General features: G+C 38.1%; 1 protein-coding gene across 3 annotated transcripts in view; it reads left to right on the top strand.

Moving 5' to 3' along the window:
* Window positions 1-17,756, top strand: part of SCAF4 (SR-related CTD associated factor 4) — a 46,325-nt gene that overhangs the window by 18,633 nt on the left and 9,936 nt on the right. Inside the window, exons 8-17 of one of the 3 annotated variants that reach the window (XM_076352885.1) lie at window positions 43-140; window positions 649-696; window positions 1,852-1,960; window positions 2,311-2,478; window positions 3,973-4,058; window positions 6,449-6,639; window positions 8,505-8,605; window positions 9,656-9,769; window positions 10,475-10,631; window positions 12,200-12,354. In XM_076352885.1, the coding sequence (XP_076209000.1) occupies window positions 43-140; window positions 649-696; window positions 1,852-1,960; window positions 2,311-2,478; window positions 3,973-4,058; window positions 6,449-6,639; window positions 8,505-8,605; window positions 9,656-9,769; window positions 10,475-10,631; window positions 12,200-12,354 (1,227 nt within the window). Of the gene's footprint in view, window positions 1-39; window positions 141-648; window positions 697-1,851; window positions 1,961-2,310; window positions 2,479-3,972; window positions 4,059-6,448; window positions 6,640-8,504; window positions 8,606-9,655; window positions 9,770-10,474; window positions 10,632-12,199; window positions 12,355-17,756 lie in introns of all 3 variants that reach the window. The other 2 variants (XM_076352877.1, XM_076352893.1) reach the window with 2 other exon arrangements.

Raw genomic sequence — 17,756 nt, 5'->3', positions numbered from 1 at the left:
ATACAGAAAAAATAGTTGGCTCAATGTAATTTCTTTCAGAAGCTGCTAGATCGGTTTGACTATGATGATGAACCAGAAGCAGTGGAAGATTCAAAGAAAGAAGATTCAGCTCCTTCTCCTTCAGTTTCTCAGCCAGCTTTGTAAGTTTTGTGTCATAATAAAATTAACAAATCTTTGTTCTAAAAAAATCTTTAGGTTAGAAAGCTGATTAAAATTCCAGGTTACTTCAGTGCTTAACTGTTATAGTCCAAAGTTAAAACGTTGTTAACGTCTTCTGGTGGGGTTTTTTTTGTCTTTTTACTTTGGTGATCGGTGTAGGTTTGGCATGTTGCATCGATTGAGGAATGTGTTCTATCGAGAAAAGCTCAGTTCTGGTTTCAAGATGAGTTCCATGTTTTTATTGCACAACTGAGTGTGTCAGGGCATTGTTAGTAATCAATCAGCTGGATTGCTTTGCTGGCTGGGGAAGTGATGCTATTCCAAATATTGTGGTAGTTTTAACTATTTAAAAAATTAAAATTGGCTTTGCAGCTTTACGTTCTCAAACATTAAATACCCACGCAAACTAACTCAGACTCCTGTTTCCCTTTTGATATGCATTATGATAAAGTCTTAAATTACATGATCACATACTAGTTTTTTCCACAGGACCTCTCTCTCATTCAGTGCACAGGCTGGATGGTGCTCAATACCTGGGTTAGTCAATATTTCTTTTTTCCCTGCTTCAGTATGTGGCCCCATGTCTTACTTTCTGTATATGCCATCCAAACCCTGCTCTGAAAAACAGAATCACTAACTTTGTCATTAGCTTTCTTACTGTGTTTATCACCTTGAGCACTTTAATGTTCCACAAGTATTGGTTAATTAAAATGCCTTTAAAGTAAATTGGTAGTATTTTCCCTATAATACAGATGGAACTCTGGAGTACAGAAAGATGAGGTAGGTCAAACATAAGCACTGCTTGTGTATGCCCAACTAGAGATCGTTGGACTAGGCTTTTCAGCATGTTTATGTTCTGTTTGTAGCACTTCAAAGCCTCTGTCCTTATTACCTTACAGTTGTGTAAGATGCCTCTGAAGATTGGATTCCAGTAGTCTCATTTTGGGCACACAAAATCAGTAATGCTCTATATGAAAAACTGATCTGTCCAGAATCATCTAAGAATTGTATGGCACCTGTGTCTTAAAATACTACAAAGTTCCATTTCACATCACCACGAAATTCCTTTATCTTCCTGAAATCCTGTTCAGTTTCTTACACAAACTGCATCCTGTAAACAGGTCCTATTAACTGCACAGACCTCATTAATTCCCTGAGCACTGTCCATTCTGTGTGTTGAATCGGGAAGTGAATGGCATTACTGTAATCCTTGTGTGATATACATATCCCTTTCTCCTCTGCCCTAAATTCCTCCCAAACCAAAGTTTTTTTTCCCAGCAAAAGTATGGCCAGTTTATTTTCCTTGAGGAAAAGGCTTACTTCTTTTGTTCCCAAAAGAGGAACTGGAAAGGAGGAAAGTTAGCTTGAGGCAGACAACCTTCATGAAAAATTTCCATAGACTGAGATCTTTAGCAAGATCATTTAAGTACAGGGGGAAGAGAGGCTTAAACCTTTATGTAGCATTTCTTTAAATGTTAAAGGACTACTCTTACAGTGGAGAAAAGATAAGGAAGCCACTCTTTCTCCTTTTTTTGTTTTCACTTTTTAGAGAGGAAATGGGTTCGTAATAAAGATAATTTTTCTGTCTAAATTTGAAGCAAGAATGTGTAAATGTGCATAGAAATACGTAAAATAAAGGCAAAAAATCTGTGTATCTACTGACTTGTCTCACCAAACTATTACTGGTTTTAGTGGATTTCCAGGAGAAGGTATACAACAGCCAGTATTTCCTCAACTCCCAAATATGGATCCTTTTCAGCAGCGAATGATGGGAATACAACAGGATCCAATGCGTCACCAGGTAACTTCAGGGTTTTCCCTTGTCCCTCTGTTGTGTTATGTTTTCTATCTTTTGTTGTTTTCTTTGGCGCAGAAGTAAGGAAGCAGTGTACCTATTAGTGAAGAGTGAATATAGCTTAGCCCTCCAACTTCCCCAAGAAACATATTTTTGTTCTCTCTTCCAGTCAAGCTTTGAAGAACAAGATTTTTATTTTATACACTTAAACACTTGACCTACTTAATCTTTCTTGGGCTTCTGGTCTTTTATTGTGACTTTGGAGCAGAGATACAATTCTACTTTAGCAAACTGGGAAAGCTCATGTAATTTTTTTTCCTAACTGGAAGTTTTTGTGGTTTTTTGCTTCTTCAAAGGTTCCGCTTCCTCCTAATGGGCAAATGCCAGGTTTTGGTCTCCTGCCTACCCCGCAGTTTCCACCCATGGCTCAGCCTGTGATTCCACCAACAGCACCTGTGCAGCAAACTTTTCAGTCTCCTTTTCCAGTACAGAGTGAATCACACATGCAAAAACCACATCAGCAGGTGAGGACCCCTTGCAGTAAACAAACTTAAATGCTCTAATGCATGTCTTTCTCAAATGTGTATAGTTTTTTTCTATATATTATATATATTTTTTATATATATAATATATATATTAACTATAGTTAGTTCAGGAGAGGAAATTTCATGATAACCATGGATGTGAGGGTAGCTCATCTGAGAGAACGTTGGATAGCTGCAGTGCTACATGACAAATCTGGTATTTCAGAAGTCTAGCAAAACTAGCATATGTATGCTTTATGCCTCCTTTTGTGAAAGACTTTGGATTGCATTTTGTCCTTCCGCTTCTCACTTTCCCTCATCCTCCCTTTCCTGTCCCCATCATGCTTCAGGAATATTTTGTTCCATGGAATTCTAACAATGCAATCTCATTCTAGAGAGAAACTGTGGGAAAGTTAATTTTTAAGGGCCTAGTATATAGCTAATATAGTGGAAATGGACTCAGATGTCTGTAAAAGTTTAAAAAAAATCCAAGTGTTTGTAAACACCTCTCTCTTCCTAAGATTTTGGAGGATATTGTTGGTTTGGTAACTGGCTGCTATTAAGAATAAATCAAAGAGCAAGTCTATTTATGAGCCTGTATTTAAAAAAAAGAAAAAGTTGAATATATTTGCCTCTTTTGTTCCAAGAAAATGAAATCCTAAAATGAGAAATAGAGATGGTACCAAGCTGTCTTTATGTGGTGACCTGTGATGTCACAGATTCTAGAAATAAGTTCTTGCTTCCTGCTTGGAATAAAGGGACAATTCTCAAGAGTATCTTTGTAATTAGTTTTTTAGTCTTGAATTCTGTTGAATCAGTACATTCTGAGAGATTGCTTGTTTGGATGTTCCCTGCCAGGGTCGCATCATGAAGACTACTTAAAGTTTAGGCAGGACACAGTATGTTCTGGAGTGGGAAGCTGTAGAGGATTTGGGGTAGGAAGGAAGAGCTGTGTTGAACTTACTGTTTTTGTTTTTTTTTAAGCAGGTTCTTACATTTTATGTATTGTTTTGATGACTTAACTGCTTCATTCTTAAAATTTATTGTTTTGTAATTTACTTATATATATGGCTTGAAGTAGTTTCCTATAACATCTTGGAGAAAAGTTTTCTAGTAGATCTTACTTTGCCTGTGATTTTGATGACAGAGCAAGATCCACTGACTGACTCTAAGGAATATAATCATATTCTGTGGAGATATATGCGGTGCGGAAATTGACTAAAATGTGGAAAAACAATAATTTGCAAATTGAAAATGAGAATTTTGTGTAAATTATTCTGGTTTTGCAGTGGTTGTATTAAGTTCATTTAATACCTGACTGTCTCCCTATTAGTGACTACGAAGTATTGGTGAAGCTTCTGAGGAGAGTTGCATTACATTTTAATTTCACATATGTGAATATTCAATGCAATTTTAGTGCTGTTACGTAATTCCTCTAGGCATAAAATGAAATAAAATGCTTGCGCTACTCACCCAGTCAACTTAATATTTTAGGATATGGAAGTGGAACAGCCACCTATTCAAGAGGGAAAACGGCATGTTTCTGACAACAGAAAGTCAAGATCTAGATCTGCATCGAGGTAAATTACCCAATGGCATAGACAGTGGGATCGAGCGCACCCTCAGCAAGTTTGCAGATGACACCAAGCTGAGTCGTGTGGTTGACATGCCAGAGGGATGGGATGCCATCCAGAGGCACCTGGACAAGCTCAAGAAGTGGGCCTGTGTGAACTTCATGAGGTTTAACAATGCCAAGCGCAAAGCCCTGCACCTGGGTCGGGGCAACCCCCAGTATCAATACAGGCTGGGGGATGAAGGGATTGAGAGCAGCCCTGCCGAGCAGGACTTGGGGGTACTGGTGGATGAAAAGCTGGACATGAGCCAGCAATGTGCACTTGCAGCCCAGAAGGCCAATCATATCCTGGGCTGCATCAAAAGCAGTGTGGCCAGCAGGTCGAGGGAGGGGATTCTGCCCCTCTGCTCTGGTGAGACCCCACCTGGAGTACTGTGTCCAGCTCTGGAGCCCTCAGCATAAGAAAGACATGGACCTGTTGGAGTGGATCCAGAGGAGGGTCACAAAAATGATCAGGGGGATGGAACACCTCTCCTGTGAAGAAAGGCTGAGAGAGTTGGGGTTGTTCAGCCTAGAGAAGAGAAGGCTTTGGGAAGACCTTATTGCAGCCTATCAGTACTTAAAGGGGGCTTATAAAAAAAGATGGTGGCAGACTTTCTAGCAGGGCCTGTTGTGACAGGACAAGGGGGAATGGCTTTAAACTAAAGGGGGGTAGATTTAGACTAGATACAAGGAAGACATTTTTTATGCTGAGGGTGGTGCGACGCTGGCCCAGGTTGCCCAGAGAGGTGGTGGATGCCCCATCCCTGGAAGCATTCAAGGTCAGGTTGGACGGGGCCCTGAGCAACCTGATCTAGTTGAAGATGTCCTTGCCCACAGCAGGGGGGTTGGACTAGATGACCTTTAGAGGTCCCTTCCAACCCAAACTATTCTATGATTCTATTCTATGATTCTGTGGTTCTAAATTAGTGAAAGTTCTTATAGTGAGGGTATGTATTATATCAAGTATTGGATTTTAACATAAGGAGCTTAAGTGTGTCATGTCCAAAGACTTGAAAATGCTTTACTAATTCTGTACGGAGTACTGAGGAGAGTTATGCTGATTATCTGGAGCTCAGAGAATCTGGTGCTGTGCTGCCAAATCTACTGTGGGGGTGGTAACTTCTAACTGAGATGACAGTAAATAGCTGAGAGGTGAGCTAACTCCTTGAACTATTGGTGGAGCTCATTTTCAGTGCCTTAGGACATAGTCCTCTTACCTGTATTTCGAGTTGGCTTCTTGGGTGCCCCACTCGGCATACTTCCTTTGGGGTTGTTTCTTGTAAGTGCCCAGTTGTGCTGTACAAGTTGGATTCTATGACTAAATGCCAGAAGACACATGTAGCAAAAGAGTCCATTTCAATTTAATCTAAGGATTAATTACAAGAAATTACTGTCTGCGTATTATTCTCTGTATGGACAACAGTAGTGAAATTTCTTGGTAAAGTCGAAACTGTCAAGGGCTTTACTTGAATTCCCTTTCTGGAAGAGAGGAAAAAAGAGACCCTTTCAATCTCTTACCTCTGAGGGGCATTGTGTATAAATACAGCTAAATGTTGTATGTACTTCAGTGCAGTGGTAATGAGAAACAGATTAGTGACTCCTAAGATGTGTGAACCCCTGAAGTCGTCTGCCTTCTAAGGAAAATTGGTTATCTATACAGTTCTCTTTTATTAGTAGAGAGTAATTTCCATGCCCAACAGTACTGAGTAAATTTTAGGGAAGCAGATTATGATAGTTTAATTTTGTCTGTGCTCTAAAGACACTTTTCTTACAAAGAAATCTGTGATCCAGTGAACTATGGGACTTTGCCTGTCACAGAGGCAGTATTTCACATGTCTCAGCTGACCTAACAAATCTGGCTCCAGTATTAAAGCAAAGCTAGCTATGAGTCTTCTCTGCCAAATTTCATATGAGTTTTTTGAAGGTTTACTCTGTCTTCCAGACCTTGCGTGGTTTAGAACTTGAACATGATGTAAAATACAATTTAACTGGCAGAATTTTTTTTTTAATCTCTTTTTTAGTCATTCTTTTGTAAAAGCAATAAACATTTTCCTCATTTAAGCAGATGTAATTTTTTTTCTGTGTTAACGTGGACATAGTTGTGGTAGTCAACTTCAATACAAAATTAATAGAAGATAAATTGGAAAACAATCAACTGTTCAGCTGGAGTGCATTAATAAGCTACTGTAATAGTTTATTCTAGTTCTAAATGCACGTGAATGAACTTGGATTTATTTATTTTTTTTATTGCCTGAACTCTTGCCTGATTATTTAAATAGATACCTGAAATAGTTATCTATCTGTCAATGTCTGGGTCAGAAAGATGGAACATAAATGGTTGTTGGTTTAAACTAGGTCACCTAAAAGGAGACGTTCAAGATCTGGCTCCAGATCTCGGAGGTCACGTCATCGTCGATCTCGATCTCGGTCCAGGGATAGACGCCGACACTCTCCTAAGTCTCGGTCACAAGAAAGACGTGAACGTGAGAGGGAGAGAGAACGCAGGTCAAAAGGCCTTCCTCAGATCAAATCAGAAACTGTTAGTGGTAAGTTTATTCTTTCTCTTTACTGTTGACATAACTCTGCAAATTCTTGTAATACCATTTTTCAGATGCTCAACATCTTCCTGGTTCATGTATGGAACTTTTTTGTCTGTGCCCAGTATTTTCTTTAATGAATTTTAGAGTTCTGTGAAGTTGAAGATCTTACAGTAGATACTATGCCTATGTAAAATAGAATACTAAGAAGACAACATTTCAGAAAAACTGTAAATGTCGAAGAAATACACTTCTTGTATCTATTAGACTTTTTTTTAAAATTTAATGTTGACAAGTCCAGTTACCTTCAGTATATGATACCTGCTCAGAATATCCTAGAAGACAACTCTTAATCTCATGTGTGTGGGGTTTTTTTAATTTTTTTGTTTCTTTTTCTTGGGTTTAATGCTATTTGATGTGGGTTCCAAGACTCATCCAAACAGAACAAAAGTAAACTGAACTCTGATTTATTTTCTGAACTGTTGTAAAGCTGGTAAGAATTAAATTCACCACACATCCCTGTACTTCCTTTACTCATAGTAGACAATTTGGCATTTTTGGAATATCTCCAAGTCAGAAATATTTTGGCTGTAAAATGAGGAAAGAAAAAGCTGGAACACCATGTTTTTCTTTTCCTTCCTTCGAGACATAAAAGGTGAAGCAGATTGAGCAACAAGAAGTTGAGTACATTATTACGATTTTTCTAATGATTCAATGTTGTGTGTCTCTCAAACCTGGAGGGGAGCTTTGACCTGGAAAACACACAGGCTAATGTTCGGATATCTGAAATAATCCTGGCTTTGCCTGTGTTTATAGACAAAATGTAGTAGTTGTCTTCTGAATATTCCTGGAGAGTGTGGAATCTTCTCTGGAGTCATCAAGTAAAATGAGAACATTCTTTTTTATATGAGGGACAAAAACTATGGAGTTTTAATTAGCCAAAACCTTGTGAATGACAATACCATTAGTTTAAAAGGACTGCAAAGACTTAGTAGCTGTTCATTAAAAGCTTACTGGCAGTGGTGTAAGATATGCTTTTGCCAACATCTCCCCAGATTCTGTCACCTAATGCTTTTTAGGTTTGCAGTTTTGTATCACCTAGTGGGGAAAACATAGATGAGTATTAAATGTTGCTATAGTAGTCTTCAGTGAATGTGATACTTTGAGCTCATCTGCTGTTTTTATTACCTTGAAGCTTGAAGCGAGATAAGCATGTCGCTTACTCTTTCTTGAAAGAAAAAGCTTGTGTCAATAATTTTTCACTTAACCATAGAAAGAAATGGCACTGAATAGGTCACTGAAGAGGTTAAAAGTTTGGTTACTCATCGTAGTTGATTGTCACCACATTCTGGAGGAAAAATATTGCTAGTAGTAGCTGTATCACCATAAACAATCTAATTATCATCTTGCCAGTAAGTACCATCCATAACTTGCGATGGTGGCCTGTGGCTTGGATTTCATACTAAGCAGAGTGAGTTACCTAGCTGTGAAATACCCACTGTATGTGTTGTGATATTTCATGGAGCATTGTTAGCAGCAAAGCATATTTTTCCTTTTTATGATCATTTGCAAAGCTCATGATCATCAGAACTTGCAGGTCACTTCAATATTAGTTAACGCGAGAGCTGCTTAGTGAGTGCACTCTAACAGTGATTCTGATGTAGTTGCTGTGGTTAACTGTTAACGCAGCTCCAGGCAGGCAAGAAAAAGAGGTTTCTGTCAAACACTCCTAAAGATTAAAATATGTATTTTAATATCAGCTGGTTTTTTCATTTGAATAACTGACTATTTTGAAATGACTATTTTGACATTCTGGCTTGTGAAATGTGTATTTCCAAGTGCTCTTACAATCTGTGTTAATTCTTTGATTGTAGTTTGTAGTACTACGCTTTGGGTAGGACAACTTGACAAAAGGACAACTCAGCAGGATGTTGGAAGTCTTTTGGAGGAGTTTGGCCCAATTGAATCAATAAATGTAAGTATGAATAGTGCAGCGTAAGCTACTTTGCTGTGCCTTGGTTACAAAAAGTCTTTTCAGATTGTTTTAAGATAGCGTTATTTTTGATATGTTCAAGAGAGTCAAGAGCTCTCATTTCCTATATGGTTGTGTTTTCTAACGTGTAAACTCAATTCATTTGGCTGCTTTGTAGAAAAACAAGAAGGCAGTTGCTTTAGTTTCTTGCAATTTAAAAATGCTTTTGGAGTAATACAAAAGATTATCCCATTTTCATAAAAATCGTGCTTTCTCTGGAGGGAACTGAATGAGAAAGAGCTATTGAGGAGATGGGTACAGAATTACATACTGTGCTACTGAGTTCCTTGTCTGCTCCATTTTGTTTGATTATAGAGATGTGGACTCTCAGCTGGTGTTCTTGTTTCTCTTCTGTCATTTTAGTCATAAACATGGAGAACTATTGTTAGGCTTTGCTGTATTTAAGGATATTTTTATATATAAATGATAGCTGTTCCAGTAGCTATAAAATTTCATTTAAACAAACAAACAAAAAGAAGTGACTGTAATTTTCTTCCTATTCCCAAATTTTGTAAAACAACACAGAAGTTTTTTCTCAAATGCATTACAAATAATAAAAATTACTACAAAACTGCAGATAAAACTGAATGTGGAGGTACAGCTGGCAGCTTGTGGTATATGGAATGAAGTGGGGTATTAAAGTGTCTTGTTTCTTCCAACAAAGTAACTAATTGCCAGATCACAGCATTTACATGAACACTACTGTTTAACAATTTTAAAGGATTGAATATACAACGGTTGTCCATACTCTCACACGGAATAGAGTTAAAAACTTTCCACATAAGAAGTTGATCTTAATTTACTAGAAATTTGTATTTCCAGAAGATAATGGCTATCTTAGCCTCTTAAACGAACATTCTCTTTCATACTTCCATAGTCCTTTTTGGAACACCTGCTGATGTTCCAGCTTACTGTAATTGAACACTTGTATGTTGTTCATTACTTCGCTAATGTGCTAGCAAAACCAATTTTTTTTTCTTAAAATACAAACAGATGATACCGCCTAGAGGATGTGCCTATATTGTAATGGTTCACAGACAAGATGCTTACCGTGCCCTACAAAAACTGAGCCGAGGAAACTTCAAAGTCAATCAGAAATCTATAAAGGTACTTCTTGGAAAATGTCAAGCTGTTCTAAAGTTACTGTAACTACTGTAATCCTTTTTCATCTGTTCTAGACTTTTAGGTATTTTAGACTTATGTATTCTGGATATGGTATTCTGTAAATTTAATTTTTTTCTTGATAAGTATTCTTCCTGTTCCGTAATGTTACTAGTGGAACTTGTATCACTTTCCTTGAAAGATTGCCAATAATTGTCTATTTAACCAACAAAAATGGTGTCCTTTTAGTCATTACAGTGGACTGTAACTATGTTTTTCTTGTTTCTGGTTATTTGTCTTATAACCGAGTTTAATTATATATGATAATCCTACAAAGAGTACTAATAAATAAGGAAGAACGCATTCATTAGTGAAGTTCTTCCTTTTGTAGAACATCATATTAGAGTGTGACACTGTCCTCTGAAGGGAAATAGAATTAATCTCGGTGACTGGGGAACATTTGAAGAAACTGCCTTTATACATTTTTACAAATTGTGTGCAAGAGTCAAGCCAAGAAATAAGAACTAAGTCTGCTTTAAAAACCCCTCTTATTTCAGAGTCTTGTAACTAACCTATTTTTCCTGCTGTTTCAATTAGAGTATTCTTTTTGCTTTTTAGCCTCAAATGGTAATGCTGTTTTGTGAGAACTAAATATTAAATCCCTTAAAATGGAAACATTTTACTGACTACATATACTTTTCCCCCCCCAAGATTGCATGGGCTTTGAATAAAGGAATAAAGCCAGATTACAAGCAGTATTGGGATGTAGAATTAGGTGTTACTTACATACCATGGGACAAAGTGAAACCTGAAGATCTTGAAAGTTTCTGTGAAGGAGGAATGTTGGACAACGAAACTCTTAGTCCAGGTAAAGTATTGCTACATTCTTAAATGCTTTTAAAAATTGTCCTTTGTGCTGGTGTCCTGAAGTTGGTGTGGCTGACTTTCATGAATCTGAGGTGCATATAAAATCCTTGAAATGGCTAGGAAGTGCAGCATGTGTAACCAGTAGATTGGAGAGAGCCTCTAAGCAGTTAACGACAGTCCCTCATCAGGAGTTGTGCAGCTGTGTTACAAGAGGCTGGGCTAAAAATGCACGTGAATACCAGGTGACCTGTCAGCTGCGCTGGTGTTTGCCCTTGATGGTAATGCACAATGCAGGTGTGTTTTACTTGTTAGTCCCAGAGCCAGCTTCCCCGCCCCGTTTGTGCAAGGCACTCCTAGCACAGGAGCCTACCTTTGGAGTACTTGTGTAGCAACTGAGCTGATTGCAACTTTATAATTTCTAAAAAAAGTGCCTATAGTTTTCACATTTTTGACATTTTCAGTTCCTTTAGCAAGTCTTGTATTTATAGGGACCTAATAGAATTGTTGTTATTTTGTATGTAAGCAGTGAAAATATCAGACTTCTATGGTTGATTTAAGAAAATGACACCTGTTATAATCAGCAGCTTCAAATCAGTTACAGGCTTCAAATCAGTATAGTCGCTAGTGTGCTGACTTTTGATTTTGAAAGTAATATTAAATGAATGCAGTACTTAAAAATTGAAATTGCCTTAAGTTCTTTGAATTGGTACTCTAGACTACTGTGTTGGTTTTAACCATAGTGTGGTGTGCTGCCTAGTTATTGAAACGTTATTTCAGGGTTTTGTCATTCTGTCCAATTTGCCCTAATTAGGTGATGGTTATTCTTCATAGTAGCATCTCTTCATGATAAATACACAAAAATAAGTTGAGTGTGTATTTTAAATGAAAGTCTAACGAATGATAAACATAACCTCAATGTGTTCCAGTCTTCTCAATGTTTTTCTCTTTCCCATAATGTCTCTTCACTGATCCCTTTTTTCTGCTTAGCTGTCTTTTCCCAGGAAGTTCTGACAAACAATAGGAGCCATATTTCTTCTGTAAAATGAGTTTAAAGCTGTATTTGATGTTTCTCTTACTTTGCTGTGATTCTTTATTGTTGTATTCTCCTTTTCCTTGTTCAAGACTTGAAAATGTTGTTTTTTCAGAAGTGACTCCTCAAATTAGTGAAAAAGCTGCTGCCTTCTTGCTCGAGAGCAATAGAATGGGTCTGTTGAAAGCTTGTCCCAAAACAGCCTTACTGTTTTTGTTACAGATAACATGTTTCAGGGTCATGGGCATGTATAAATGCTGTCAGTGCAAAGAATTGTTAAATGACTAATGAAAGGAATAAATTTACTTGCTATGTTTCAGTGATTTGCTGTACTGTGTTTAAAGTAATTTGGAATTTTTATTGTCAGAAATATGTTTAAATGCTTCTTAGCTCTGTGCTTCTCATTATCTGAATATTTTCAATTGCATCATTTTTGTAAACATCACAAAGCATGGTAGTTTTACATGGCAGTACTTGACTACTTGTCCGCTTCTACTGAGCTGATACATGTATGTTTGGGTTTTTTTTTTTTTGTATAGAGTGGAAGGGGATTCCCAAGAAGTCTGAAAATGAAGTAGCTCAAAATGGAGGTGCAGAAGCTACACATAATGAACCAGTGTCACCTATACCTAAAGCTTTACCTGTTCCAATTCCCGTTCCCATGCCTGCACCAATAACAGTACCTCCTCCACAGGTGAGAGTTGCTTCTCATTTGCTCTGGATATCTAAACAAAAACTTACTTTAAATAATAATTCAGTATGGTAATGCATAAGTTAAAGAGAGGGAGAAAATACGATGAAGTATTGTAGGACTGTACTTCTAGTATCTGTTCTCTCAGTCCCGGATAAATTATTGCAGTAGATTCTTTTTATTAATGGGCTGAATTGCATCCTCTGAGTTTTATGATTGCAATTTTTTTTTCTGTTTTCCTAATTAATTTTCCTCACTGTCGGCTTAAATAAGCTATAGACCTTCTAAAATATGCACATTGCTTTCATGTTTGTTCATATTGTGTATACTCTCTTTGAACAGCCTTTGGGAATTTAATGTAAAAAATTCCATACTCTTTCTTTGTTGTTACAATGGTTCTTTAGTCAAAGCTGACGTTGTATATTCATTCGCTAAAAGAACACTCTGGAATTTTACCATTAGTTTAAGTAACATGTAATAATAATTACTCCCTCCAGTGTTTTATAATCTGTATTTCTTTTAGCTTTACTTATTGACAGATGCGTTACTACTTTTATAGTAAGTTTCTTGTCACTGCTAAAATAGTAGTATACCTTCTCGCAAATGGGAGGAAGTGTGAATAAAACTATTTTACATCTTGAGGAAATGTGATTTATGAACTACAATATGGTAGACACTCAGCAAAGATCAAGAACTCAAATTATGTGAAGACATATATAATTGAGCCAGTTATGTGATTTGAGAACATAGTGTGTTGAATTTTGTGTTGTTTTGACACAGAATTCCTGAAATGCTGTAAGGTATTGTAAATGAACACATAAGTCAAATTTCTAATTTCAGAGACTTTTAATAGCCATTAACTGTATTAAATACTAGTGTTTTTTTTATTTTCCTTAAATCCATGCTGAAAAAGAAAGCGTAAAGAAAAAAACAACCAGTTTCAGAATATACAGAGTGTGCTGATTGCTTGTCTCAGCCTCATCAGCTTCAGTTTTTTACTATGGCAAAGAAACTTGTGTCTTCAGAAATTCAGGCCAGGATCAGAGAACTGTATTTAGTCTTCATCTTTGGTTTTGCTGTGAACTTTTTTATGCTGTCTTATACTTGACCAATTCAGTTGTTTTCTCTGGCCATAAAATTACAATAGTTTAATAATTTGTAAATAGCTCTTAAATCTTACAAATTAAGTTCAGGTGTGATGATGTTAGTGGTGTTAGTAGTAAAAGTAACCTGTTTTGTAATATGCAAATGTGACCTAATGCCTAAAGGAAAAAGCTCTTTATATTCCACTTCTTTTGTTTAAATAACTTTGTAGAGTACTATTGCATTTTAATTAGCTGATGTTTTTTTGTCCTCTGATACAAGCAGAACTGCTTTCATTTGTATTTGGCTTCAGTGTTCGGGACTGTAAGAGGTGGGGAGGTTGTTAGAGTGCTGGGTAGCTGCTGATGCTGTCCAGCCCGGAATGGGCACCAGTACAGTGATACCAAGTTGCTCGACCGGTCCGTGGGGCTGCTCCCCTGTTAGCCATGGAAAGCACCCTGCCCACCCTGGTCCCTCTGACTGGAGAAGCAGGTTTGATGCATGTGGTATGTCAGAACAGGCTTTATGCATTGTTCTGATTCAGGCTGCAGTGATCAAGCATAGCGCTGCCTGACAGATAACCCCAAACAGCTTTGACTGCATGATTCCCGTAACTTACTCTCTCTTTTCTCACTTCTTGACCTTCCTTTGCATCGTGCTTTCTCCTCCCTTTCTCAGCTCCAGTCTCCTCCCAGTAAACAACTCTCCCCTAATTATTTTTTTCCACGTTGGTCCCAGGTTTGCTGCATCCCTACCCTGCTATTTATGATACGATCACCTAAGTAATACTGTCCTTGTATGGTATTCCTGGATATGGTTACTTATGCACTGTTGGCCTCACAAGGAAGGTCATTTTCCCCATAAGATCCCCAGTGCTCCCTTCTGGTTATCTGTGAAGTTTGGCTGTGGCTCACGAAGCACCCTGTTAACCACCTGCAAAATCCAGCCATTCCTTATGCCACTATCTCTAATTTGGCAGCTTCTCACATTGTTACCTGTCATGTCTGGCAGTGTCTCGTGTTGTGTCCAGTAGCTTCTCATGCCCATAATGCACTTAATGCCCTTTCTCATGAAGCTTAACTTCAGGCCAGGGCCTAGGCAGCAGCTTTGCGATCTGCCCACAGCCCTAACAATCCCACGGTTAAAGGTAGGATGGGAAGGAGCTGCATCACTCCTTTCTCTGGTAGAGCCTGAACGGGCCTTCTGTGCTACCCCCCCTGCATGGGCTGGACACATAGGGATGGAGCCCTGCTCTGCTGGACACATTACCTGTGAGCGGTGTAACTAACTGCAGACTGACCTCCTGTTATTGCCAGTATCACCTTGACCCATGAATGCAACCTCTATATAGTAAAGGCACTTAAAATTGATAACATCCTTCTAAGAGTGATAGCCTTCATAGGTAAGTCTGGTTCTTTGGCCTCAATAGCGCACACAGCATCTTCTCAGCCGCAGGGTCCTGGGTTGTTGGCAAGATAGGTGGAATAATTCTGTTGCGTTGTGCGCTGGAGTGAGCCCTTTTCTTGCCTATAGATTCAGATCTCTGAGCTGTTGCTGAATCTGGTCCCACTCCTGCAGGTCTGAGTAATCCACCTCAGTGGTCCGCTCTGAGGGTAGGTCTGTGTTTATTTTTAAGTCATATTGCAGTGTCCAAGATCAACTTAAGTCTCTTTCTTGGTTATTGAGAGTCAGTTTCAGTTAATAGCACTTGTGATATCACTTGTGTTGCTCATTCGTTGACAAGGTTTGGGGCAGTTGGTGTTCCATTCTCCTGGCAAAGCTTGGTGTTACCCTACCAAAACTGCCATTCTTTTACAGTGAACCATGGCTCAGGCTTTGCCAGGGTTATACATTGAAGTCCAGGGGGTTTGCTGTGGCCACCCTTTCCGTAAGTTTCCCAATCCAACCCAAAGTCCCTTTTCTTCATTTAATGGGTTTTCAGCCAGAAAACAGTCCAAGTTGAGTGTGTACCTCCCAAATTTCCTGATGTATTTCTCAATCCCACGTGCTCCTTCTCCCTATAACTAGATGTGGGAGTTGTGCATTGGTCCAATATCCATCCCATACCCTTCCTATTGAAACTGGCAGACTCCTCCTTTGCAGTCTTCCTGCTGGAGACTGCAGGTGTGCTTAAATATATATTTACTTGTCTTGGAGCACTGTAGGTAGACTGTGCTCCTTTAGTTTGCAGGGCCAATGATTCTCCTTCAAGTCTCAGTCTGGGAGGTGTGCAGTAAGAAATGGTTGTACCTGGACCCAGGCCATACCCCATACATGTTCATTGACATGCACGTGGCAGTCTGCATTACAGTTATTGAGAAGTTAGTTTTTCCAGTTTCCAGTGTTGCTAATAAAATACCAAGTTTTCCCAATATTTGTCTTCCCATTAATGAAGGGTCTCGCCAGTAGCATGTTTGTTACTTTGTTTTATCCAATTCATTAGCTATTGCTCTGAAACTGTTCACCAGTCCTCCGTGTTTGTTATCTGTCAATGTTTATTAGCCATTGGTTCCATCTCTTTAACAAACAGAGAAACTTTATACTTCAAATTGTATTTTAAATTAGATGTTGTGACATTTATGCACAGATTTTTACCGCCTTCCTTTTTTCTTTCTGCTTAAAGGAAAGGTTTTAATGTGTTACTTACAATTACGTATTAGATGGTTAACTTTTTAGAAAAAATGAAGTACAGCAGTTAAGCTTGGATAATTAGGTATGAATATCCTCTAATATGTATCTAAATCATCTTCCTTTGATGTTACTTCTATTCTGGCTCCATCATAATACTTTACTATGCATTATACCTTCTGAAACCATTGCGTACACATGCTTCATCCACAGTTTTCTCAGCTTTTAACTACTTAAGGACTGACAGCACTTACCAAGTTTCCCCTCTTTTTTAAACCTTTTTGCCTTCTTGATACCCCCCCCCAATTCCTTCTGCTACGTACACACTCTATACGTGAACGCTTGCTTCACAGAACATTACTGCGATCAACAGAATCTGTCGCTATGTCTAGCTAATTTTGTAAGTTGTTGTTCTTTGAAGGAGTGCCCTGTAAAACAAACAAAAAGACCTACTGAGGCTATTAGGTACCGTGGTTTTGGAGCTCTTTTTCTAAAGCTTTAACTGTGATTAATGGAAACGCCTCTAGGGTTACTCAAAGTTAATGTTCATGTAGGTAGTCTTGGCCTTATATGGTACGCCTAGATATGCTTACCTGTGCACTGTTAGCCTTGCAAGGTCCTAGTCCCTAGAAGGTCCCCAGTGCTCCTTTCTACTTCTCTCCTGAAGTTTGGCTGTTGTTCACCTAACACCCCCTTAACGACCTGCGGAATCCAGCCATCCCTCATGGTGCTGTCTGTAATGTTTGTCAGCTTCTCACACTGTTATCTGTCACGTCTGGCAATTGCTCGTGCCACATCCAGTAGTTTCTCACATCCTGCTCAGTTAGCTTAACTTCAGGCCAGGCCTAATCAGCAGGTTATTATAAACCAATAAATGACCAGTTTAAAACTAAAAATAAAAAGTGGTGGTCTACACTAAAGCCTAATGAATTAAAGCCTGTTGTAATTAATTGATTTTAAAATTCTAATAGTACAAGTTTTAATGTGCCTCAGCTCACTAACCTAGCCATTAGTAAAGAACTTGGAACAGAAGTTTCAAGTGGTATCAGGTGCTTGGCAGCTTTAGCATCTTCTCCAGGTTTAAGGAGAATATTTAGCTTACTTTGGTTTAATGCCACTTCTTTCAGTTCTGAGAATAAAACAGTAAAGGCTTTTCCTTCTTTAATCTAGAAATAAAAAATGAGTTATGAAGGGTCGTGGTGTAGTAGTTCTGAAATTTTGATGGTCATGGAGGTGAGTCAGTTATGATCATTTGAGTACAGAGCTCTCCTTTGCTTTAATAAATCAATTTTAAATGCAGAGCGTATTTTGATTAAACTTTTTTCCTTTTGATTCCCACACATTTAATGTAGTTTTTGTATAAGCGCATAAATAGGAGCCTAAGGACCAACTTAATTTAAATGTTTTCATTCAGAGCTTGATATAAATCAGAATTAAAAAATAAGCAATAGTCACTCTAATATAATATACAAACTCAGGTAGCGAAAAAGAAAAAAGAAGAGGTTTTTAATTGCTCCAAAGTTGTGTGCATTATAGTGTATCATGCTGGATGGTAAAATTAATTCCAGCTACTGTGTAAAGGGTATATTTAGATGAATTACCAGCATGCATTAATATCAATTTACCACAGAGAATAATTTTTTTCTTTAAGAACAAAGGCAAACAAGATCAATGTTGATGTTTTAAGTTGTAGG

This window comes from Aptenodytes patagonicus, chromosome 1 (genome assembly GCF_965638725.1).
Source record: "Aptenodytes patagonicus chromosome 1, bAptPat1.pri.cur, whole genome shotgun sequence".
Lineage (NCBI taxonomy): Eukaryota > Metazoa > Chordata > Aves > Sphenisciformes > Spheniscidae > Aptenodytes > Aptenodytes patagonicus.
This window is presented reverse-complemented; position numbering and strand designations above follow the sequence as displayed.